Source organism: Tachysurus vachellii, chromosome 8 (genome assembly GCF_030014155.1).
Source record: "Tachysurus vachellii isolate PV-2020 chromosome 8, HZAU_Pvac_v1, whole genome shotgun sequence".
Classification (NCBI taxonomy): Eukaryota; Metazoa; Chordata; class Actinopteri; order Siluriformes; family Bagridae; genus Tachysurus; species Tachysurus vachellii.
Window position 1 is genome coordinate 16,655,160 of NC_083467.1, and position 25,473 is coordinate 16,680,632.

General features: G+C 37.3%; 1 protein-coding gene across 10 annotated transcripts in view; it reads right to left on the reverse strand.

Moving 5' to 3' along the window:
* Nucleotides 1-884: 884 nt before the first annotated feature.
* zmp:0000001200 (dedicator of cytokinesis protein 9) overlaps nt 885-25,473 on the reverse strand; it is a 77,126-nt gene continuing 52,537 nt past the window's right edge. For 2 of the 10 annotated variants that reach the window (XM_060876610.1, XM_060876605.1), the window contains exons 9-54: nt 25,164-25,216; nt 24,419-24,493; nt 24,152-24,292; nt 23,850-24,053; nt 23,581-23,703; nt 23,196-23,278; nt 21,723-21,845; nt 21,344-21,423; nt 21,041-21,228; nt 20,852-20,917; nt 20,672-20,764; nt 20,452-20,575; nt 19,711-19,829; nt 19,501-19,590; nt 19,259-19,348; nt 18,652-18,767; nt 18,254-18,323; nt 17,952-18,074; nt 17,125-17,196; nt 16,803-16,949; nt 16,560-16,643; nt 16,246-16,357; nt 15,818-15,856; nt 14,893-15,071; nt 14,635-14,751; nt 14,427-14,538; nt 13,996-14,126; nt 12,596-12,713; nt 12,370-12,436; nt 11,403-11,450; nt 10,028-10,158; nt 9,257-9,372; nt 8,950-9,087; nt 8,628-8,810; nt 8,419-8,532; nt 8,058-8,273; nt 7,906-7,963; nt 7,671-7,777; nt 6,928-7,050; nt 6,419-6,532; nt 5,153-5,299; nt 4,834-5,044; nt 3,072-3,262; nt 2,894-2,994; nt 2,631-2,769; nt 885-1,853 (exon numbers count right to left, since the gene is read on the reverse strand). In XM_060876610.1, the coding sequence (XP_060732593.1) occupies nt 1,728-1,853; nt 2,631-2,769; nt 2,894-2,994; nt 3,072-3,262; nt 4,834-5,044; nt 5,153-5,299; nt 6,419-6,532; nt 6,928-7,050; nt 7,671-7,777; nt 7,906-7,963; nt 8,058-8,273; nt 8,419-8,532; nt 8,628-8,810; nt 8,950-9,087; nt 9,257-9,372; nt 10,028-10,158; nt 11,403-11,450; nt 12,370-12,436; nt 12,596-12,713; nt 13,996-14,126; nt 14,427-14,538; nt 14,635-14,751; nt 14,893-15,071; nt 15,818-15,856; nt 16,246-16,357; nt 16,560-16,643; nt 16,803-16,949; nt 17,125-17,196; nt 17,952-18,074; nt 18,254-18,323; nt 18,652-18,767; nt 19,259-19,348; nt 19,501-19,590; nt 19,711-19,829; nt 20,452-20,575; nt 20,672-20,764; nt 20,852-20,917; nt 21,041-21,228; nt 21,344-21,423; nt 21,723-21,845; nt 23,196-23,278; nt 23,581-23,703; nt 23,850-24,053; nt 24,152-24,292; nt 24,419-24,493; nt 25,164-25,216 (5,402 nt within the window). In that variant the 3' untranslated portion in view covers nt 885-1,727. Of the gene's footprint in view, nt 1,854-2,630; nt 2,770-2,893; nt 2,995-3,071; nt 3,263-4,833; nt 5,045-5,152; nt 5,300-6,418; nt 6,533-6,927; nt 7,051-7,670; nt 7,778-7,905; nt 7,964-8,057; nt 8,274-8,418; nt 8,533-8,627; nt 8,811-8,949; nt 9,088-9,256; nt 9,373-9,771; nt 9,816-10,027; nt 10,159-11,402; nt 11,451-12,369; nt 12,437-12,595; nt 12,714-13,995; nt 14,127-14,426; nt 14,539-14,634; nt 14,752-14,892; nt 15,072-15,817; nt 15,857-16,245; nt 16,358-16,559; nt 16,644-16,802; nt 16,950-17,124; nt 17,197-17,951; nt 18,075-18,253; nt 18,324-18,651; nt 18,768-19,258; nt 19,349-19,500; nt 19,591-19,710; nt 19,830-20,451; nt 20,576-20,671; nt 20,765-20,851; nt 20,918-21,040; nt 21,229-21,343; nt 21,424-21,722; nt 21,846-23,195; nt 23,279-23,580; nt 23,704-23,849; nt 24,054-24,151; nt 24,293-24,418; nt 24,494-25,163; nt 25,217-25,473 lie in introns of all 10 variants that reach the window. The other 8 variants (XM_060876612.1, XM_060876608.1, XM_060876615.1 and 5 more) reach the window with 6 other exon arrangements.

Here is a 25,473-nt window from a genome sequence, read left to right on the forward strand (position 1 = left end):
CATATAAAGTTACATAAAACAAGACAAAAAACAACACAGAGCTAAAGACTTAAGTCCTAGCCACATTAAGTGCAACATGTATAATGTTTTGCAACAGTGTGAGACAAGGACAGTGCTAAAAGACAATACAAAACAATACAAGACACATACACAAAGTACACAGAATAGAGCTGAGCAGTGTGCATACTGTGTTATAAAGTACACTGTGCAACATGTGAAGTTGTGAAGTTTAGATCGAGTTTAAAATCATATGGTGCTTAGATTATCTAAAAAAGGCTTGTTGGATTTTGTTGAATTTTCTTTAAAGAAATAAAAGAGATTATAAGTGAGCTTATCAAAGTTCAAGTGGGTGTTAGCGTGATGGATAAAAACCAATAAATTAGAAGAGGGAAGAATATCTGTGGAACAGAGATGGAGTTAAATGGGCGAGGGAAGTGAAAGACTACAGACCACACTAACAGAAATTTGCAGGAGTGTTATAACATGAACACAATTGGGGTCAATGTTCAGGCAGATATGAACAATTTTACTCTTTCACTAAGGCACTGTGTGGAATCATTATGCTTTACAACAACATGATTATGATGTGTAGATGAATTTTAGACTTGTACAACAACAGCAACAACATTAATGATAATGTGTGTGGTCACATGTAGGGAATAAAGTTTATTCAGGAAAGTTCTTAAAATTCCTCCAGGATCAAGAAAGAAAGAAAGAAAGAAAGAAAGAAAGTATGTATGTATGTATGTATGTATGTATGTATGTATGTATGTATGTATGTATGTATGTATGTATGTATGTTGTATCCATCCATCCATCCATTAATTCAAAGCAATGTTGAAAATGTTAGTAATATTTAAAATCTTAAACAACAAACCAGAAAACAGTTTTAAAATAGTGAACTTTATTTAAAACAAGTATTAAGAACATTTGACATACAGTAGAACAGTGACTTTCTATTAAATAGAGATTTAAAAAAAATCACCATTGTGAATATAAAAAGCATTTAATAAACATTTAAAGGAACACTAATGTGGTAAATATGTCTGCTCCTTCACTGGCTCCTCTCCTCCACTCTTTGGCAAGAAGGATCAACACCATGCTTACAGTGTATCAAACACAGCAAGAGCTCAGCTTGCATCATATTGCACTCTGTTTAGATATTTATACATATAATATCATGGCTTTAAAAATATCTCCATCTGAGACATTAACATTATTTGGGTCTATATGTTTGTTGCTTATGTTTGTGGATTCCATCGTAAATTTTTCTTCTCATATAAAACAGAGAAAAGCAAAGCTTAATTCAAAATAAAGAGGCCAGGCAGACCATATGTAAGACATCTGAGACTGAAATTCTGTACATAGAGTTTTAAGTTAGAAATGACAAACAAAGAGCAAGAAACAAATCACTAATAAAAAAAACAAAACAATTGAAGATGATAAGTATCTAATATGTAAAAAGTCTCCACAGGAAACAGTAACTCAGATCCCCAGTCATAATGGGATAGAAACTAAATAAAAAAAAATATTCAAAATTCATTTTTAGCCAAACACAGCTAATCGCTCACATGCTGCTACTCTCTTCTCTATTCCAGGGTCACTAAGGTGTTTTTAAGACAGAGAAATAGAGAAAGACTGATGGGGAAAAGCTTGACTGTATTTTGCTGTTATATATGAAAGCAGTCTTGAACCAAATGCGAATGGTGCAGAGTGCAGGGTGAAGCTCAGACCACAGAAGAGGAAGTGGGTATGCCCTGGATGCTGGCTGCCGTGGGAGTGCCACTGATGGCATTGAAGATGTGAAGAGAGTCACGAAGGGGACTCTTCATGACATCCTCCACAGGAGAGATCTAGAGAGAGAGAGAGAGAGAGAGAGAGAGAGAGAGAGAGAGAGAGAGATATTTGGCTTAATGAGATATCAGAATTTTGGAGTCAACAGGAATACAGTATATAAAATTCAGATTTGCATTACCATCCAATCTGGTCATGTAAGCAGTGGAGAAAAAGAGAGGATAAATGTTAGTCACATCATTGATTTATGGATCAAAGATGAAGGCTTCCAAAATATAGAAAAAGAAATATGAGCTGGTGTGCTGCTACATATATTTATATATACATATATAATATTCTTAAATATTCTTAAACGTTCAATAATCACGTGAGTAAGAGTGTTGTATTGAATGTGTGGTTTGGCTACAGGTGATCACAGTAGTGCTGATATTCAGCACAAGAGCATTGTGGTGAATGTGATGCTACTTTTTTACAACAGGTCTATAAACACAAAATTAATATTCATTCTGACTCATTGTGGCTAAATAGTTTTCAATTCTTCTCTGTTAACTAACACGGTTCCCAAAGAAGCCACAGCAGGACAGAGTGTTGCACCACACAGACTGACGTACCACAGTACTAGAATTGAAATTCAGTGTTAGAATTGAAGTTTTACATTGTGAACACAGTCAAGCATGACACTGAAAGGTCCCAGTGCTGTTCTACTAAATATCAGCACAGTTTTTTTCTGTCGCCATCTCTATTAGCAAGTGCAGAAGGAAAAGACAAAACTGGCTAAAACCACCTGACGCAGCACAAGAGTCTGTGTGTGGTGCTTGTTCTTTTAGATATCTTACCGTCTCATGCATAATTGCGGAGAGTTCCCTGGTGAGGTCTCTGTAGTTGGCCTTCATTTCATCATGATACTCCTGCTGGTCCTCTTTGATGAGCCTCTCGTTAATGCCCAGCCCGTGACCACATGCCTCCACAAATTGCCTACATACACCACACCACACAAACCACATAAAGCTTACTGGCAATTAATGCTAATTATTTTTCCTGACTTTTTGCCAGTACAGAACCTCACACATAGTATAGCCTACAGTGTATAAACACTTACCTGAACACCTCTTTGAGCTGTTTGACTTTGTTGTCAGGATATTTCTTAGATGTGGTATCATCTAGGAAAGCTCTAGCATAGGCCAGTGGGCCAGCATTCACCTAGTGCAGAGACAGCAGGTTAGGGCTACATGTCTGCACATCATACTCACACTTTAATGGTAACTGGATTTTAGTACCTGTACACTGATGCTGCCCTGAAGTTTGAGCTGTAGTTTGATCATATCGACTTCACTTGAGGCACAGAGCTGCCGCAGCTCGGCTACTTTTTTACTCATCTCATCGATAGCCACTTCGATGGGGTTTAGGTCTGTGTGGTGCTGGTACATCACGGCTATCCGCTTCTTAACGTATGGGAAACAGTGTGTGGCTGTGGGGGAGAGACTGACTTAGTCATGGAGAATGTGGAAATCAGCAAAGAAATGAGCACAGTAAGAAAAAAGGAATCATGAAAATGTGTTCGATTAGAGTTTAGGATTTGTGGAATTTAATAACTAGATGTATTATTTTCTTGGGAAAGTCGAGGCACGTTTATCAGGATGTACAGATAAGAGTTGGACTTTGAGGACTGAATTATCATATAATTATAATCTCTTGCAGTTTAGCTGACACACCCAAAATCTCTAACCTTATTAGTAATTATACAGAGAACAAGTCATTCATGCTTGTCAGAATATGCAGTGTTTACTTTCTTTTCATAACCAGCTCCCTATTATAATACACAGTTCAAAAATAACTTAATATACGATTCCATAATACACAGTTAGTAACAGTGGTGTATTATCCATACTGATGACTTTCAAACAAATTGCTTACTCCATCGATTCATTTGCCTTGTTACTAATGTGTTAGAAATCAGCATTTTTAGAATCACTTCCAAACAGCAGCCATCAGGATTTCCAAAGAGCAGAACAGACTGCCAAAGACAGTCCATGCAGCAAATCTTTATTTAAGACCTGGTCAAATGGGCTATAACGGCTGAAAACCACGCTATGGCTTTCTTGCCAGAGACAAACAAAAAAGCAGCAGTGTATACAGTAGCCTATAAAATGAAATGTTGTGGAGGATTAGAATGACCCATGGAACACTCCTTTGTTGTTCACTTTGCAGTTTGTTGGTGACATTGTGATAATGTTAGGAACATTCTGACAGATAAAACCCACTGAAAGATGTGTAAGAGGACTAAGAGGAGATCTGAACTCCATGTGATCCTTACACCAATACAACACTTGTCTGACTGTATATTTGTAATCACACCATCTAGTGTCACCCATATGAGGATGGGTTCCCCTTTGAGTCTGGTTCCTCTCAAGGTTTCTTCCTTTACCAATCTAAGGGAGTTTTTCCTTGCCACTGCTGCCTGAGTCACCTCAGACTTGCTCATTGGGGATAAATACATATACATACATACACACTGTGAACTATATATATTTTGAATTTTTATTATATTAATTCCTTATATTACTCCTTATGTTTATCTTCTGTCCTATGTTTATGTTCTGTAAAGCTGCTTTGAGACAATGTCCATTGTAAAAAGCGCTATACAAATAAACTTGAATTGAATGTGTAAACAGCATGAATATTTGTGCTGTTCATCATTATTTCAGTTTTCCATGCTCAGACAGACACTAACATGATAATTAGCCATGTCACATTTCGACACCCGGCGGTTTCAGGAACATGACAGTAATAAAGTTATGAACTGAAGTCTTGCAAAATATATCTAACATCATGTAGAATCCATGCTCAGCTACAGTCATGTTATTTTAATGTTCAAAGGTAGCACATCAAACTATTATATAGGTCTACCAGATAAGCTGTCAATTGTATGTTATGTAAACACAGGAACTAGTTCATGAATTCAGCAATAAATGCCCAGTTTGCTATCATCCTTTCTGAAACTCTCAAGAAACTTTCAAATAACATATAAAAGCTACATACTGGTGAGTATAGTCCTGCGTTTACACTGCTCCTCAATACCACCCTGTTTCTTGCCCGAGACAGTGAAGGGCATCTCAAATACAAAGCGGCGAATGTTGTGGCTTCTCTCAAATTCAGTCTTTCTCTCTACCAGCTCCTTCTCCTCTAGGAAGGGAGTGACGTGAGTCACCTGGATATATGCATACTTGGAATCCAGGTCTTTAGGATTAATCTGCTCCAGAAAAAAAAGCAAAACAATGGCAGCAGATATAGTAATATGTACCATTACAGACTTTATTTATCACAGTGCTCTCAATTTTAGTCAGAAACACGTCCTCACCCTTCCAGAGTCCTGGATCATCTTAACGTTCTCTGCTCCGAACTTCTCAGAGTAGAGTTTGAGGAGTCGCTGAGAAATCTCCGACAGCGGGGTAAATTTAGGCTCTTTGTAGATGTATTCTTTACCGTCCTCATCCTCAAAGAAGCCCTGAGAAAAACAACAGAACCAAATGAAACAAAACAGCTCAATCTCTACTGGATGTACAATAATACACTTTAGGTCTTTGGGGTTATTTTTTAAACACAGCAACACACAACATGGTGACTAACATCAGTCATCTAGTTACACTGCACACTGCATGTGAAATGAATAAATCGATGTTATGCACATAAACCAAGACAGACAGTAAAGCCTACATATGCAGCCGCAATGTCCGATCAGAAAAGTCAGCACCTTTATGAAGATCTACATTTTTGTTTTAAAACACGCCTCTCACCTCATCTACTATCTTTACTCATACAGCCATGAATGAAAGCAGTGATATGACCAAAGCACATTAATAATATTAAAACTATATAAAGCATTCTATGAATATAAGACTCCTGGCAGAATTAGTCAACTTATTTCCAAACTAAGGACCTACAGAGAATCACACATTACACAGCCATGATAGGTTAGTAGCTAAAGACTGTTAGCATGCAGAGAAAAGCCATGAGATAAAAGACACACCACCTAAAAACAAATTCTTACAATGAGAGATTCTATTTTTGCAAAATGTTATTATAATTCAAAGAGCGGATCTTAAAATATCAGAATGAAACAAGGCAATCTGTCTTCCTCTCAAAGCAAGAAAAAACAATTACAGACTGGTAACAAGGTAATATTGTAATGTAACACAGCAAACTCAAGCCAGCCAATGTGTACCAGGACTTACCGCTGCCTTTGGGACACAAGCAGAGAGAGATTACAGAATTAATCAGAGTTCATATGATATGTTCATGCTGGATAGAGAGAAAATTCTGTTCTTGTTCACATTCATGTTACTGTATGTAATTACATGCTATCGAGCTGTGATGTCCTGCCTTGACCAAGTTATTAAACCTATTCTATTATTAAATGGTACCGTTAATAATGATCTTAAGCTGTTGTATATATTTGTTTGTTAGCTATCTTGTTTAACGAATGGTTGCAAAAAAGCTTAGAAATCATATTAAATTAGCACCAATTACATACCATTCCTTATATATGTATATACACAATTATATACATAATTTACCTAGTAACTAAACCAGTATTAATGTAGAGTGTATGTAGAGATTTCTTTACCTGTCCGAAAAAGGCCACCCTGAAGTAGGTTCCCAGGAGTCGTTTGCCTGTGTGCATCACCTCTGTGACCTTACTGTATGCACGGTGAAGTGTCTCATAAAGGTGAGCCAGTTTCTGTGACATCCAAAGCAGGTGAACAAATGTTGGAGTAAGTATTTGTGTAGTTTAGCCTCTTATTTCACACACCACTACTCTCAAACATATTAGGTTCACTGATTAATACATAACATTAAAGCAGATGATCTGAGGCCCATCTCCAGGCACTGCTGATCACTACCAAATGTTCTCTAGTTTTCCTGGATAAAGATGGCGCTTGTGAAGTTCTGCTAAATTTTAATCAATAACCCTAACTCATAAATGACCTCAGTTCTTTTGACCTTATTACGGGTTTTATTAAAGAATGCAAACTATTTAATTATTTATTTATTAACACAGATTTATTGTGTGCAATGATCTAATTATCATAAGTTCTTATAATTCCATCAGGTGTCATATATTAATGATTGTACCTCAAAGTCTCTGCGTTTCTCATAGATGGGTATGATGAGTTTGTAGATATCAGAAATGAGCTCATAACGTTCTGCTTTCCAGAGTCCATCAGCACACTCCTCTAACAACTCCATTAGGACGTCCTAAAATGGCCACAACAAACCCGTATAAACAAACATTAATTATAGCTAAGGCAACAGATTTCTAAATGCAAACGTCAACTGGTAGCATTTGCTTTCAATAAAACATGCGGTTACGTCATATAAGGTGTGACACCAACTGATTGCTTTACTTAACTACTCATATAATAGTAAAGTAATATAATAACTATTATAGGTTGGGAGATTGAGTCCTATTAAATGCATTTTCACTGTAGATAAACATTTATGGAAAACATAAGAAAGTGGTTTGCCCCCAAAGTGTTCTTGATTGTGTTGCAAGTGAGTTGATTCCCCAACTGATTTTCTAAGAGCAATTTAAGATAAAACCGCAAAGTGCAAGCACTGTGAATTAATATCAGCCCTTAGTGATAAAATCTAGAATAGATAAGTAAGTATAGTTCCATTAGTGTAGCCACAATCTCTTATTTGCTTTTATGTAAGCCTCTTATCTGTGTGAGCGTCTAAGTACACTATGAACAAGCTTTAGAATACTGATCCTTATGTGTGAACAATGTCAGGATGCTCAAATGGGTAATTGCTGTTATTGCAGTAATTAGTGTTTGGAAAGTTTAGATACTGTTATGTGACTGTGAGGTTTAGACCTCGTTGAAGTGCACGTCTTGCATGCCCACGTCTTCCATCATAGATGCCTCCTCGTCAATGTTGGGCGTGACCACTCGAAATGCAGAGCAACCCTGTTTAAACATGCCTATGTACATAAAGAAATAAAGTTATATCATAAATAATAGAGTCATTTTGTATTACAGTCATTTTGTGATAATGTATTATTGAGCATCATTTTGTAGTATAGTGTTTGTGTGATTGTGAGGATCTCACCTTTTCTTTGAAGGTATTCAGCTACCAGTGCTGCTACATGCACGTAACACATGGCGGCCTGAAGATGTTCAGAGACACAAACCGAAGATGTTTAAAGAGGAAAAAAATCATACAGGATATGGGTTAGCTTGAATCTGAATTTGTGTTCACACCTCAGACAGATCACCATTTTTCACATGGATACGGGCCATGCTGTCCAGCCAGGTTTTACGCAGTTCAGGAGTGCTGGCGTATGACTTGGCCAGACTGTACTGCAGGTCCACCAGCATCTCTGGATCTCGCTCATGCTCCTTCATCTGCGCTGTGGCCATCAGGACTGTACGGATTCGCTTCGTCAGGTCTTTTACATCAGATGGAAATGCAGTGTTCTACAAAGAAGACAAAGTCTAGTTCAATTCTAATATCATATAATTTTTATAATATCATATGATTTAAAAAAAAAAAAACAAGTATTAAATGAGTTTAATGATCAGTTCTTGATTTTGTTAATGTTAACATTTCTAGGTCACGTACTTTAATAGTCCTGTCACTGTTTGCACAGTTGTTTATGATGGACAGAGACTGCTGAAACCTCATCCCACCAATTCCAATAACATCAGCAATCAGCTGACTGACAGCAATAACCACCTGAGGGGAAATGAGTACAGACAAATATACGTTACTCCAATGAATCTTTCTAAACTCACTAGCACTCGATCTCTTTTGCTCTGTAAATGCGTGACCTGTAGATGGGTGCGAACAAAGGATTTTCTGCCCGTGTAGTCAAAATTACTCTTCATGAGAAAGTAAAGCAGATGTGCAGCGTCAGAGCGAATGGAACTGAGTTTGGAGTTACAGCACTTTAGGATCTCATAACAGAACGATGCGCACATATCCGCTCGGCCCTCGAAAAACGTACAAGGGAACTGCAGAGAGAAGAATAAATAGAAAAGATTAAAAGTTCACAGCCTTAAACAATGTGGCTCTTTACATGCAGGACTGTGTAGCCAGGTTAGTGTGGTCTTCATATTAAAATATATAAATGAAGGGTGAGCTCAAGCTTACTTTGTAGATAAAGGTGCGCAGGAAAGTGAAGACTTGTTTGAGGGCTGTTTCTGACTGGTTGATTTGTAGAAAACATAGGTGGACTGCAAACACCTTTTTCATCAGTGGGTTGTGCCCATGATCTAAGCTCAGCTGGGTCTGAGGAAGAGAAAAGAGGAGCCAGAGAGGGTTACATGCGAAAAAGACAATATATTCCTTTTTATTTTAGTTTAGAATAAAAATATTGTGCTCCTTTCCTTGATAAATCTGTATTTAAACCAATAAACATGGAAATAATCATACAACAAGAAAGACTCTTAGATGATACCTTAAATCCCATGATGAAGATGCTTAGTACATCCAGTACTGTCAGACACACTTCAGTAGCAATATTTGCCTCCAGCAATGACTGATTTAACACATCTGCATCTGAATGACTGTAGGCTACACACACACACATATAATATAGGTATATGTGACAGTATAACCATTACAATGCAGTTATGAGAGACAATGTGTGTAAGAGTAAGAGAGGTGATAACAGGAATACACCTCTAGCGCTGCATAATTATATAACAATATACATATAACTATTAAAATTCATGAAAATTATGGGAGAAAGATGTGTAAGAAAAAGAGGTATTATTTAGAGATGGTGAGGCAATACAAAGATGGAATGTACTATTAGTGATGAAGACCAAAATTAGTGCTCATTGTTCTCTAAAACATTATAGATGATGAATTAGGAATTACTGATGTGCTGGTGATGTTATAATAAAATATGTGATCAAGGAATACGATCCTGACTTGATGTTTACTGGCATCAAACTGATCAGTTCTTACCATGATCTACAGAAATTCCAAGTATACTTGCAATCTTTCTGACACTGAAAACAGACAGACTGGGTTTATTATACCGACTATAGAAAAAAGTCTGCTTCCTTACAGAGTCACAGTTTTTAATAGCCTGGACCAAGAGGTACAGAGTAATGAGTGGTGATCATATGATGCCACAGATGGTTAGGATTATGATGATGGTGGTGATAGGAAGAAGAATCTGACGCATGAAAGGAGGCATAATGAAGTCAGTGTAACTCACTGTGATTGTAAGTGTATGAGTTATCCAAGCTGCTGAGCTGCTGTAAGCGAGCATGCATCATTCCGGCTCTACTGCGGGACACAGGCAGAGTCTGAGATTTGCGCTCATGTGTTACAGACCCTTCTTGGCTCCTAAAGAGGAAATAGTGAGACCAGCACAGCCAGCTTTAGTAGTGGTAAAGACAGACAGTGAAAAACAATGAAAGGAACTATGAAGGGCTCCTGATGAAGAGATGGAACGTAAACGTAAATAATACTTTACCACTGTAATGTATATTATATAGAGCAGAGATTAGGCAAACTACTTTAAATTCATTTCAGTTATGTGGCCAGTGTTAAAGACCTCTGTTAAAGACAACCTTAAATCAATACTGACTTATTATATTGTAGTTTACGCCATTATGTCTCTGCCATTATTGTGCATAAATCATCAATATCTATAAAAGGATTACATATCTTCCTAAGTTGACTGTCAACATACATGTGCAGCTGATAAATATTACAATACATTTACATGTCCAGCATTTACCAGACGCCCTTATACAGGGAAACGTACATTTTTTATTTTATTTTAAACAACTGAGCTATTGATGGTTAAGGGCCTCGCTCAGGGGCCCAGCGGCAGCGGCCTGGTGGATGTGGGATTTGAATGCACAACCTTCCGACTGGTGAGCCAACACCTTAACCACCTTACCACATACCCCAATAGTGTATAGTCTTAATTCAATATTGCCTTCAACTTTATAAGCAAATGCCGTAACACAGATGTGCTGCTAATTTAACAATAAATAACTCAGCTGTACTTACTGGCTACAAAGCTTTCAACATGCAGCGTCACAGCACATAGCATCAACACAAGCTATATCTTAACACTGAGAAAGTGATGGAGAATGAGAAAGAAACAAAATAGTGTGGCTTATGAGGGTGATGTCAGTTAGCATGCAGACAGACAAGAACATGCAAATGCAGAACAGTTTGGTTTGTTGGTCTTACCCCAGCATAAGGAGCAGCATTTATATATATATATATATATATATATGTGTGTGCGCACAAATGTGTGAGTGGATTATACTCGTAGCATGTGCAGCATTAAAGAGACAGAAATTGTGAATGGTTAGAGAAACCCCAGGCTCACCCATTCAGGAAGAAGTTCGTTTCATACTGTATATAAGCATGTATATGTTTGTGTACTACATTGGCTGTAAACATGTTTAATTTCCATTGGCTTGAGACAAAATTAATTCAAACAGAAAATAAAGATTAATTTTATTTGTAGCTTAGACATTTAGTCAAATCTTTTACATAACTAATCAGGTATCTTTTACAGAAGCTATTTTCGTTCTGTTTTTCCTCAAAAAAAGTACAAAGTGCATTACCTGGCAATGTATCTCTTCCCCATGTATCTGAACTGGTGGAGACAAAGCCTGCAGATAGAGCAATATAAGACAGTTTGCAAATGTTTTTTTCAGACTTCTGTGACATTGTGAAAATCAAGGTCTATAATTGTGTTTTACTCCCTGATCCAATGATAGCAAATTTTGGTTGGTCAGATCTACTCGAGTCTCTTAGCCCGAAGGAACGGTTCCCTGTCCAACATGGCATGATTGTAGCTAAGAAAGTCTGTTTTTTTGTGGAAGAAAAATGTTAGGCCTCTCTTTTCTGACTGGTTAACTGGACTTACTTCTTACTTTACTTACTACTTTTTTGTAGTGATTGAACTGTTGTAATTACTCTTTGTAGGGTATGTTGGTTGGGTATGAAGGGTCCATATGTTTTGTTTTATATTGCTTGTTTGTTTGTTTTTTGTTTTTTTTTGTGCAAAAACCTTAAATAATTATTAACTGTGAAAAATATAAAAATTCATTATTAAAAAAATAATTAACAAAAATATATATGAAAACAAAATTTTATAAGGTTCTATCTGTTCTTCAGTCTTCACTCAAACAAAATTTTCAAACACTAAGGCCACAGTTTGTTAACCTCAGAATTAGACTTAATGTTTTTAAGACAGGAGTCACCTAAAGTGTACCGCTGGTGGAAAGTGTAAGGAAAAAAAAAGCATTATGATTCTAATAAATAGCCTATAATTATTAACCATACACACCTAGTAATGAGCCACAACTCAATAGTTTTATTTTTATCTGAATAGTACTGAGAGCATCCACTGAATTTTACTGTTAAATTAGTTCCTGACTGCAGAAAGCTCAGTGTTGGCAGACAAGGAGAAGTACGGTGAGCCTGTAGTGTTTTGCCAGTTGTACCAAATCCACTATATTTTCCCTTCAAGCTGTAGAGAAAAATCAGTGGTGTAACTTTACTGAAGCTCTATAAGGCAGGACTTACTCTAACAGAGTGAAAAAGTCCATCAGATCTCCAGACGAAGCTTTATTCCAATAGGTAAATAGGGCGTCTGAGGAAAAGGAATGTTTCAAGAATAAATGAATGATATAGTGAGATATTCACGTGATCGAGCTCAATGAGTGTGTGCAGTGAGATGTTTATATACAGTATGCAGATACCAAGTCAAACAGAATGAAATTTAAAGAGGTGTGTGCATGTGCATTTTTACCTTCAGACATGCTCTTGAGCACATGAAGGAAACACATTAAGAGACTTTTCACTTCAGACTGCTCTAGTTTATCACAGCGTAGGAGAGATCCACCCAGAGCTGCAGCCACATTGCTCTGCTATATATATACACACAGAAAGAGAAGTCAGACCACCACACAATTTACTTCACTTAACACAGTAGGGGAAATACTTTCCATGCAAGTTTAAAGAAACTGCATCTATCCCACATCACAGCTTCACACACTTTAACAGTGATTTGTATTTAGCATCCTCAACATTTTACAAACACACCAGAGTGTAAAGCATCAACTTACACTCCATCATAAATAAGTACATTTTACTGAGGAAACCTAATACAAAGCAGGGCTGTGATATGGATTAGAAATATGGAAAGAATGACTAAAGCTATATAGTTTTATAGCAGCAGAGATAATGTGTCTACCACAGCACACGCCTGGCACAGACACACATCCTGCTGGACTTTCCAGCAAGAAATAAAAGCTCACAAACCACAGAAAGCTCATAGGCTGTATGCATGGAGAGTATGAGGCTATGTCTTTACCTGTATTGTATTTAAGGGATTAAAAAATATGCCACAGATTCAGTGGACATTGATTAGTTTGGATAAACATACATGGCCACTTTCACTTGCTAAAATAAATGTTCTTATTACTTCTATAAGCTTTTATTGTAAACAACCAATTTACTGGCAGAAGAAAAACAAAAAGTAAAAATCAAACACACTGCAGCTTCCCCATACCAAACCTGCTCATCCTAGTTAAGCAGATAGAGGGTCTGTAAACACACACACACACAGTTGCTCTGAGGAGCTCTATAGTTGTAACAGTGCAAGCTCAAAGCAAGGGGATGTAATACTTGTTCAGTATTTTTGCTGTGGGTGGTTAGATGGCTGAATGATGGAGCAGAGAGCAGTGAGAAGTCCATAGTCTGGCGCTTGGCCCTTGTGGAAAGCACCTTATCCTCACTCTCTGAGATTGGGCGTAGCATGCTGGTGGAATGACGACGCACAAAATGCTCCTTCTGACATCAGCATAGGCAAGAGGCAACCACACAAACCCAGGTTAGCAAATACACACATACACACACTCATTCATGTTGTCCCTATGACTCACACTCAGACAGCCCTTCATACTGAATTGGTCCAACATGCAAGCAGGCAGATTTTTATAGCAATATAACTGAGTCAGGCATCAAATCCCAATCCCCACCTCAGCATAATACAACTACAATGTGATTTTTTTTAGGTCACAGAAAAAAGCTGAGTGCAAAGACCCATCAAGCCTAGATGGATATTCAGTTAAGACAGATTACTACATTACTTTGTTTAACAACTGAGAATATAATTGATAAGTGAGTTAATGTGCGGTTAGACGGTACCTTATCACTGAGTTGGGATTTGTCATTGCTGCGTTCTGGTAGGCTGCTTCCTGAGTCAGTGCTGATGAGGGAGCAGCGCGAGTCAGCGTGACGTACAGAGATGTTTGGAGTTGAGGATGCATGTGGTGTAACTAAATCACAAAAAATAGTTCATTCATTTGCTGATAAATGAAACAATAAATAAATAAATAAATAAATAAATAAATAAATAAATAAGAATATAGTATTTATTTTAACATTTTTTGTGAAAACGTAATTAAATAGTTGTTTGTATTTGTCATAATTAGCTTTGGTCTTTAATACATTTAACCATCTCCATATGTACCATCTAACATGTACTGTAGTTGCTTTAGCTATTATAACAAAACTTGATATTGAACAGTAAAATACTAATATTTTTCTTCGACTGTAAAGCAGAAGTCTTCTCTCACCTGTTCCAGATATAACCCCAAACACATCCTTATGCAGGCTACTCTCAATATGACTCCCTGTTTTATGGGGTGTCATTAAAGAGCTGGTAGGGACCGGTTCATCACGTACAGTCTGTGAGACACAACAGACCACCAGACTGAGCATCAAGGTGAAAATGGGTAATATTAGCTGAATTTACAAAATGCAGTCAGTAGGTGTCAGGCTTACGCTGCTGGAGAGACTGTTGGTCAAGGGTGTAGTATCTTTAATGTTGAGTCTGTTAACGTTCTCCTGGAGGATGCCAAAAAGAGGCAAGTACAGAGTAGCCAACCTCGCCTGCTGACTCTGAAACACACAATACACACAAACCAATGGAAATGCTGAGTGCCCAAAAAAAATGCCAATCACATTCATATAAAGGATTAAGGGTGTTTAAGAGTGAATCAGAGAGTTTATATATAATATATATGGCAAAGTGAGCCTCACCTTGGAGGAGTAACGATCATCAAATGTATGTTTCGTCATCAAGTTCTTCAGCACCTGTATAGCTGTTTGACGAATATCACGAAACTCCTGCAGAGCTGCACCCACCTCCCTTAGTAAAAGCCCAACCAGGAAGTGATTCTTACAGAAGTCATCAGTTAGAGAGTAGTCCAACTGAAGATCTGAGAGAGAGAGAGAGAGAGAGAGAGAGAGAGAGAGAGAGAGAGAGAGAGAGAGAGAGAGAAGGAGACAGAGGAAACGGGGGGAGACACCAATACACTTTGAAAAGTGTGTTACATGACCTAGTAGAGTGCAAAGGTCTGTTGGTTAAAAACACCTCTTTGGTTAATAAGCTATCAGACTGAAACAGTGAGAGAAATGTAACCTGTAATTGAAGTAAATTCCATCACAAGAAAAAAAAAACCTTAAGTAACCTACACATTGTGTGACTCAGCTGTAGCCTCTTGACAGCCAGATGTCTGAATAAATTCTGAATACATTTGCTCATTTTATCACAGTGAGGTTAAGATAATTATGCACAAAGTCATTTATTAATAAATCCTTCTGCACAACCTTACCAAAGGTGCCAATAATTCTGGAGCTGATTGTAGAAGAGTATTACTTCGGATGTCATTTTCTGGTTGCCAAATTATTTATCATCTCTTATCTCTCTAATACTCACTTGTTTTTTTAATAAGTAGAGGAATGAATTCAATAGTTTGTCTATGTGCTTCAATCCTTTTTATGGCAAATGCAATGGAGTCGAACGCTAAATAGAGAATGATATAGAGAAACTGAGGGAAGCAATATCATTTGTATTAAAAATGACAGTAGGGTAATCATCATGCTACAGTGATTTTAGTATTCCAGGATTGATCAGTAACTGATTTGTTAACGATCAGGAAGGTAGGCACTATGCCTTACCTACCTAGAGCAGACTGAGACTCCATACTGTAGTAGGGAGCTGCTGATGAGGCAAACAAACAGAACACGAGAGCAAAACACACTCACTCACACTGAACCAGTGTTCTGGAGAGTGCAATATATCATATATCAGTCATATATCAGACATACAGGCATATGAGTGCATACATATCTGTTGCAATTATCTATAAATATCAACTTTATATAAATATATCATATAAAAATAAAACTAAAGACAACTTAAACTGAACTGTGTCGTTGTTATTATTAATTATGTCCATTCATAGAGCATCTTTTTTTCAGTTTTTCATATCTAAGACACAGTACTAATCGAGATAATTTTTTAATAAAACCATAAAGCCATTTTTAATGCGTTGACCACACATTTCTAAAATAAAAGAGGTGCAAAATCATATCTAAAACAGTTCTCACCTTGAAATCTCATTATTCTTCCTTTCCCGAATGGCATGGGCAGATTAAGTGGGATGTAGTGCTCGTGGTTGCATACAACCTTCAGGAACTCAAATTTAAACTCGTACAGTGTCTACGGAAAAAGAAAAAGGTCACACATGAGCTTTAACACAATACTATTGATAGGCTTCTTTATTTATTTTTTTTAAATCAATTTTACCATAGATGAAGCAAGTGTAATCTTGTCAGTCACTCAAGAACAAGGTTAAAACTTATCTCTTGGTGTGTCTGTAGTGATAGAAATAATAATGCAGAAAAAAATCTGAAAAAGGTACCCTCGCATCTCCAGGCATAAAGCAGTTGATATAGTTGTTGATCTGCTTGAAGGCAAAGCCGCGATCCATGAAAGTAAAACAGCGCTGAGGATACAAATATCAGAGGTTTATCAGATCGCTTAATTCTATAATTGCACTGGCACCAACATGCCAACAAATGAATAAGGCTAATTTCCTCGTTACTCTGTACTTAAGTCTGGATCAGCACTGTGAGACGGCGGCAGTCTGCATGTCATTACTGACCTTGATGAAGACAGCTAGGCTGTGGTTGGCGTTGCGTGTTGCATCTAGGTTGTCTTTGTATTTCTGCGTGATGTGAGGCATCAGCATATTCACCAGAGTCTCCACCGTGTGGTAAAACGTGGCAGAGAAACGTTGATTCCTGGACAGCTAAAGTGAAGAGAGCAAAGGTCAAAACTTCAAACAATAGTCTAGAGGTTAGAGGTCTAAATCTGACTTTTGCCCCACATCAGATTTTAAATATCAGTAAAAGAACAACATAAATATTTTCCTCTTTTATTTCTTAGTGACAGCGTTTACAAATGATGGTGCAGTCAGAACTTACCCTAACTTTACCACTGTCTATCAAGTACTGTGCCATGGACTTCACTAAGGCCTCAAAAAAGTACCAGGAGTACTGAATATAACAAAACAAGGAAAGAAAACAAAATAAAAGAATGTTAAACACACAAGCGTGGCTTTGCGTCACTGTGCCACAGTGGAAAAATAAAATCACAGCAGAATACAAAGATAGCTGCCCCTTATGCAGATGAAGTATGCACATATCTGGTGGTGTGGAAAAACCCGTTCCTGGGTCACTGTGGCTGAATTTTGTCAAACAGAAAAAAACTATAACAATAACATAATATGACACCTTTAACTTTAAGAAAGCGTGAATATATTTCAATACAATGAAGTGGAAACGTTTTTATTTAATAATAATTCCGAGGTTAAGGCAACTTAACAAACGAAGCAGTAAAAACTGTCTGTCTGATTTACTCAAACGAGGAAAGTCACATAATCAATTCAGATTAATCAATTCTGTCAAATTGTCTGTTATGCTTCTATGCTGCAGTCATAATAGAATCTTTATATGTTATTTTTTCAATTTTTTGGTTGAGTTACATGCAAAATGATAACAAATATAAGTTAAGAAAATGACATAGACATAGCAGAAAATGCCAAATATTTTCATGTCAAGGGTTTTCCCAGGCCACCACATACAGTATAAAGACTTATATTAAAATACATTCTAAAATAAAAGCTTAATTAAATTAAATTCAGAATAATTAACTAATTAATTAAATTCAAATGAAATCCTTAAGCCTATCAATAGAATTTTTTTTTAATTAGTATATCTTAATCTACCGTGTAAAGCATAAAGTATTTCACCTTAAGCAGTTTGTTGCTGGTGAGGAAGTCTGTAGAGGGCTTTAGGATGGTGGTCATGGCTTTGGCCAGCTCCTCATGCACTGTTTTCCCAGTGGCTGTGTTAGCATCGGTCATAAATACGTACTACACACAGACAAACATTGACGCACAGAAATAAAACAACCGTAAGCCTCAACTGACAAAAGACAAAAAAAACTTGACCTGTAAGTCAAAAATCAGCTGCAAAAAAAAACAAAACAAAAAACATCCTGACACTTAGCCGAGTGAAAATCAGGGACAGAGAAATAACTGATGTTGCTCACCTTGACATATGAACGTAAATAATGTTCCAAACCCTCCTCATGGCACTGAGCCACTATATGGATCATAACTCTGTAAGTAGAAATAAACAGCCACAGTTTTGACATCAGACAAAGACAGTATTTATTATTCATCTAATTCATATAAATATACACACATACAAATATGTAAATGTTCTGTAACTAATGTAAACAGAAGTTTCCAAATGCAAATGTAAGCAACGCTAATGCTTTTCCAATGTTTTTCAAGACTTTTATTCACTTTATTCATCTCACAGTCCCATTTACTACAAATAAATACTACAAATAAATTCTAAACAAATGAGAAATGTTCATTTGATTCTTTCATGTGTTGTACAGAATTCTGCTTTGCGTTTTAGACCAAGCAGGTAAGAGCTGACCTTGTGACGTTGACAGCAACGTCCTCGACAGCTGCGCTGGTGAGAACGCAGAACAACTGGTTCAGAATCGTGGGGAGGAAGTTTATCATCACGGGAGCTTCCACTGCATGTAGACTCTGGAGATGGCACATGCACAGTCATTTATTCTGGCTTATGCTGATCACTTAGTCTTAAATGCCTGATTAAATAAGCTAAAACCACATGTCTGATCATAACCCTTCTTTCTCAGCAGCTAGACCATGGTTTATTATTTTTCAGTTGCAAATCTAGACACTATGGTGCTGTGGTGGAAAACCAGTGCTTCTGGGAAGCTAATGGGTGAAGGGTGGAAGGAAAAAAACCTTGATTGTGATTTTTATGCTGTTATCAGAGAGGAATGGTATGCATACACATACAAACCAGAGACATGTGGTCTGTGTGAAGCTCCCTACTGAGCTCATTAGAAAAAGGTGATAAACTGCAAAAACAAGGCTGACTTGCAAAACTTCCTCAGGAAACATATGGACAGGCACATAAATAGATGTACATCGACAGCATGAGAGAGTGATGACAGAGTAAAAGAGAAAGGTGTGTGGGGGATTTCTATTAGGGTGTTATGGAGTCATACCTTAAGATATTTGACCAACTCGCCTCCTGTGGCCTGGGCTGCAGAGACTGTGCTCTCACAGTGTTGGAAGAAATTGTGCAGATGCTGATCCTGTTGCCGGAAAAGATAAATGCAATTTGAAAATAATACTTATACAACAAAAATACCATGAAATCTAAAAGAAAACAATGGCACTATACAACATTACTGGAAAAAAAAATGCATTTCAGATTGAGTGAAAAATATAAGAGCTGTGCTGAGACCTGTGTGTAGACTGTGGACACGAGGTGAGTGGAGACTTTAAACAGAGGCTTTCCTCCATCAACCCACTTCACTTCAGGGCCTGTGTGCTGCTAAACACAGAGCAAAACAGAACCAAAATGAAATAACACATGCGAACAATCATATAGTTAATGATAGTGAATAGATGTGCTATCAGATCCCATACGTTGACCTCTGCATGACATGCTCACCTTGCTGTTGCCCTCCTGGCAGCTGAGGTAGCCAGCAGGCAGGTTTGCGGCTATAGAAATATTCTGTTCATTCATGATCACTCTGCCATCCTTCAGTAAGGGCAGCCAGGCATAGCCCACTACACATATGTACAGAGATGTGCACACAGAATAGTTACGACTAGGAAAAAACATGCACTCAAATTAAATATATGTAAAAGCACTGGAAAAGCACTAGATTAGATATAGTACATATTATGAAATATATAGTGAATATAGTGAATATTATGAAAACGTTCTCTATATCGTTATCATCTACACATTCAGAGATAGTACTGTGCTCACCAAAGCCTCAGAAAAAATAACTTTTCATGGTACTGTTATAGTGTTGGCAAATCTCTCATTCTAAAACATTTATTTGTTCGAGGTTTGGCTGTGAAATCATCTTATACTGTTGCGCATTTTAAAAAGGTTGATTGATAAGAGTTGTCATAAATAAATGGGAGGATAGAAATCAGGTTAAAAAACGCTGAGAAATCATTTAAATAAAAACTTTAACAAAACCCTAAAGCACATTCGATTCACATTCATGGTAATTATAACACTAAACACTACACTATAACACTACACTATAAATTCATTGTTCTTCCATGTGGAAAGCTGGCACCTGTTAATCCTGCTCCGTCCAAGCACACGTGTATGAGTGCACTAATACAGACTGCACAGACTGTTTGCTGACCCTGAGTGTGGCTCTTGCCTTACCCTGTGTCTCCACCTGTTCCCGCTTCTTAGTGCTAGCTTTGCTGTTGGTGTCACAGCTGATGTGGAAGAATGTGAACAAAAGGTGGTGCTTCTCATTCAGCTGAGTTGGCAGCTCGATCTTAAACTGGTTGTGAAAAAAAACAATGTCTATTTAGAAAACCACAAGCTTAGTGTTATTGTTCCTATAAGAAGATAACAGTGGGAGGTTTGAATGTTTTACCTCATCATAAAACTCAGGGTTTTGCTGGTGATGCAACACTGCAGCAATGCCATTCTTAGTGAAAAGTGATCCACCTGGACGACCATATATACACTGCAAAGTGCAGAAACAGATGAGTCTGGGTTTATGTACAGGTTCAAGAGTTTAATAGGATTTCAAGTGTAAAAGACTGTAACTTGCCTTTAGAGGAAGTGCATCTTCCTCATCTGAATCTCTGAACTCCACACACACCGCAATGTTTCTAGCCTGCAGACACAATGCACAATGACAATACACAAATTTCTAAAAGCTTATCCCTTGATCATGTTTACAAAAAATAATTCTTAAAAATATTTATTGGTCTAATAAAAAGAGATTTTGTGCCGGTACCTTAGCAAAGGTCTTCTGGCTGTCATATTTAAGCTGGCGTGGGTAGACATACAGGTGATTGTTGTAGATGGTGAACGGTTGTGAGCATTTTGCTATGCATGGCACAAACTCCTCGACCTCAAACAACACCCCGTTCCAATTACTGCTCTCAAACTGACGCACTGGGATATACGAGGACGTTATGCAATCTACTCAAATAAACATAGACATACACAGAGCACAAGATTTAAAACAAACACAAAAAAAAACAAGTAAATGTTAAAATAAATTGCATTAGATGAAGTAGTGCCAAGTTTGACTTGCTTGGGAGATCTGGGGCCACATTGTCGATAGTGACGTCCACGTTCCCCAGGATCACTGGCAGCTTCGCCATTTTCTCTGGCCTGAAAAAAAACGTAGGAACAAAGCACAGATTGAAGACAGGAAAGGAGCCATTTTAATCCTTACTCTTACTCTAATAATAAAGGAAACACACGGAGAACTGTAAGAGAAGGGAGGCAGTTTTAATTTTTAAGACATACCGTTCAGAATACCCAAGAATAAAATTAAAAGTAATTAACATAAATGATTTTATTTTAAATGTGTTTTTGAATGTTAAACTGTTTTTCATAGTTTTTCAAAAAATTATTCAAAGCATCAATGCTGTAATCAAAGCATCCGAAAGATAGAAATATGGACCAACTTCTTGAAATCTGCCAGAAGTTTGAACATGTCCTCATTAGACAGCTTGTTACTGTCCTGCCTGTAGACTGCAGAGAAACGTGCAGATTTATCCAGTGTCCCATTTGCATCCTTAAACAGAGGCCTGCAATAAAAAGAGATAGGGAGACAGAAAGAAGAAAAACATGAAGAGTGGTTTCATCTGGATCTCCAGGACATGGGGAATAAAGCATGCTCCCACACACTGCCTTCCTCTGTAGATATATGAGACACTGAATTACGTTTATCTCATTGTATTAAGATTCTTATCATTCTACGATTTATTTTCTATTATAATCAGCTGACTATATGGGTGATACACTACATGTGGAATAATGTTAATTTCGTCACCTATTTTTAATTTAGTCTTAGTCTTGTGCCAAATGTCCTCGTTAGTTTTAGTCATATTTAGTCATTCACATATCTTTTTTTGTTAGTCAAGTTTTAGTCGACTAAAAGTCTCGTCATTTTAGACTAGTTTTAGTCAAAAGAAATCTCAAGGTATCTTAGTCAAGTTTTAGTCGACTAAAAGTCTTTTAATTTTAGTCTAGTTTTAGTCAAAAATTGTAGTCTTTTTTAAAATAACACATTATTACTGAGATTATTACTGATAAACATTTAGGTAAAAAAAGTGTTTCACATATGTTTCACTCGAACTTGACGGCACATCACGTTTTTTACTTTATTGATATTGCTTTTAATCGTAATGCAAAGACCGGTCATCGGGACATAAGCTGTCATGTACAATAAAAGTGCCTGCGCAGCGACAGGAAATATAATTGAACACAAAAAGCCTAGACCAGGGGTGGAATTGCGCTCAGGATATTTTTTTTGAGCGGCGTGTGGACGAATTCTTTCTACGCACACACTAAACAGCGCGAAGCCACGAACTCGTTGTGAATATTTTAAAGGCGTAACAGCTGATGAAAAAGCAGAGACAATTGTAGACGAAAATGAAGAGAGATTTTATCTTTTTTATTTTACACAAAACATTTTCGTCTCGTCTTTTTTCGTCAACAATAATGCATGTTAATTTAGTCTTAGTCAGCGTTTTTGGACAGTGGTGCAGTCTTGTCATCGTCTCGTATTAGTCATGAAAAAAAAAAGGTTGTTGACGAACATATTTGGTCTCGTCTGACGAAATTAACACTAATGTGGAAGCACAGCCAGAGAGCCTGTAGAAGTATGTATACAGAGAACCAGTAGAGATATTTATTGAAGAAGGGTGGGTTGAAGGATCTTGGGTTTGGTACTTAATTATCGTTAAAGAGTTTAAGATTTCAAGCCTTACACTAACATAAAACCAGTATAAAATGTCTGCTTTGTTTGCCAATGAGTCACTTGCGTAGCTCTTGTCCTATAGTTCCCAAAGGTTAAGAAGTGCATTGAAGCATAGAGCAGACACAAGCTTAGCCATCATTTTATTTAATCTTGAAAAGTGAAGAATATTTCGTACCTGGCTGCCCACGCAAAAGGCATCCTGTACTGACCGAGCCTGCTACATGCTACTTTAGCGTTCTTCAGCACCTTCTGTGCTGTCTGAGAGAGAAGCAAAGAAAATAAAAAGAGAGATAAGTGTACATAACAGCATTTCAATACATACTCTGATATAATTCCCAACTGTTGTCCCATTGTAATATCCCCTATTTCTCTAACACCCACATGAGGCTTTCTCCAGACAAATCACTAACGGTTCAGTAAAAAAACACCTGAAATTTTATAAACACTAGAAGAACACAATCTGCACCAGTACAGCTGTAATTCAGAGTACATTCAGAAATGGCAGTATTATGCAGATATAAGAGTAAATTAGGATCAACAGAATACCGCGTTTACACTACCTTAGTGGAATCAGAACTTTTCATGTATGGCTCAGCACAGTGAGTTATTCCTCCCTGAAGAACTTTCTCAATCCGAGCCACCAGGAAGATATCTGAGTGCGGACACATCACAGAAAACACTCCCTGCACATGCACACATGGGAAAGCATTCTTAGTGATGACTCGCAATGTGTGGAGATGATTCAGACCATTATATAGTTTTAAATTAGTTTAGCAAACACGATATTGCTTTTTGTGTAATTTCTTTCCTATGTGTAATTGCTCCCAACCTGTCGTGGATACTGCAGAAAGCTATCAGGTAGATCATTTTGTGTTTGCTGTGCTGCATCTGAAGCTCCATTAATAATCTGTGCACCAGAGCCTGGAACCATGGCTCTAACAGACGGGTGGTTTAGGTCTACATGGAAATCTGCAGAGATCTTGCGACTGTGTTGAATATCAAAGAGGGACAGTGTGACGAAGAACGGCTCCACCTGCCATATAAGGAGACAAAACAGATCGCTACAATGATCTCTATGCTGCAGTTTCCAGACTTGTCAAATACATTAACTGAGGAATTATCATGGATTACGTTAGTAGTCGGGCCCTCCTCATTCTCTGCCACACAGCACTGCAGGTTGAATGACAGGTCGTTGCATTTCACAAGAATCCGTTTTCCAAACTTCTCCTCAAACGGTTTGATTTCTGGCTCGATCCCAGAGAAGTCCAACTTCTGTATGGACACACATTCGGATATCTTAAAGGCACCAGCATTCACATTCAAAGCATTTTCCAATCATCTTACAAAAACGTTGGCTGTCTGAAAGACTGTTTTATTTGCTTATCTGTACTCTTTTACCTGTGTGTCCGCATCCAGGGTGAAGAGCTTTAGCCGAGTTTCATTTCTCATCTTGGACTCGATATCTCTGGCGCTCTGAGGAGAAGAACATTCAATACATCAGTGCACACTAGCCTAATCACATTTTCTAGTGAAGTTATCACTAAATGATAAATCCATAAGGACAAGACTGCTGAAGAATGGGCTGTGAATTAAAAACAAAAGACTTGTCAACATGATGAACGCTATTCAAATTCCCGACTAACTGCAGGTCTAAACACAGCACATGTACACTGATGTACGCTGATCTTCATATTTTCTAGGGCTCTTAAGTGGTGTGTTGGAATCTTCTCCAAAACATGAATAAATATATAAAAGGTTTGAAAAAAAAAATTTCTACGGGGATTTGCAGTGGTATGTTTTTGTTAAAGGGGATTCGTGTATAAAATTTGGATCTATGATTAGTAGCCTAAACTGAAAAAAATGACTTTCATAACATTGAGGACTGAAGCATGAGCCCTAGTGTGTTTTATGCTGCAAAATAATAACAAAAGAAAGTAGAAACCTTCTAAGCTTAAGATTTAAGAACAAAAAAAACATGCCCAGCTTTACTGTTAGCCCAAATCAGGACAAGTAAATCATTGGAACATTACCATTTTCTGGTAACAGGTTACAGTACAATATATTAGATAGGTTTGCGTTGTGAGAAAAGAAAGCTTTTCTTCTTGGCAGACTTGTCCTGGCTATTTCTGCAAACAGGACCTACCTGAAAGCTGTCCATACTTCCAGAAGAGCTGTCAGTCTTTCCCACTTCATCGTCTACAATGTAGGAAAATGAACAGAATTATTTATTAATTTATTTATTATTTATTATATATTATATTTATTTATTTTAGGGCTCACATCCACATCGCAGAAAAAAAACTGTAGTTAATTATGGATAAATCGCAGGAGAGAGAATGTAACAGTAGCCTCTTAAACTAACCACTAATACATATGTCCATAGGACCACTGAGCAAAGATAAACCAAAACATATAAAGTGGGTCCAGACACATTGGATATCTCACTGCTTTGG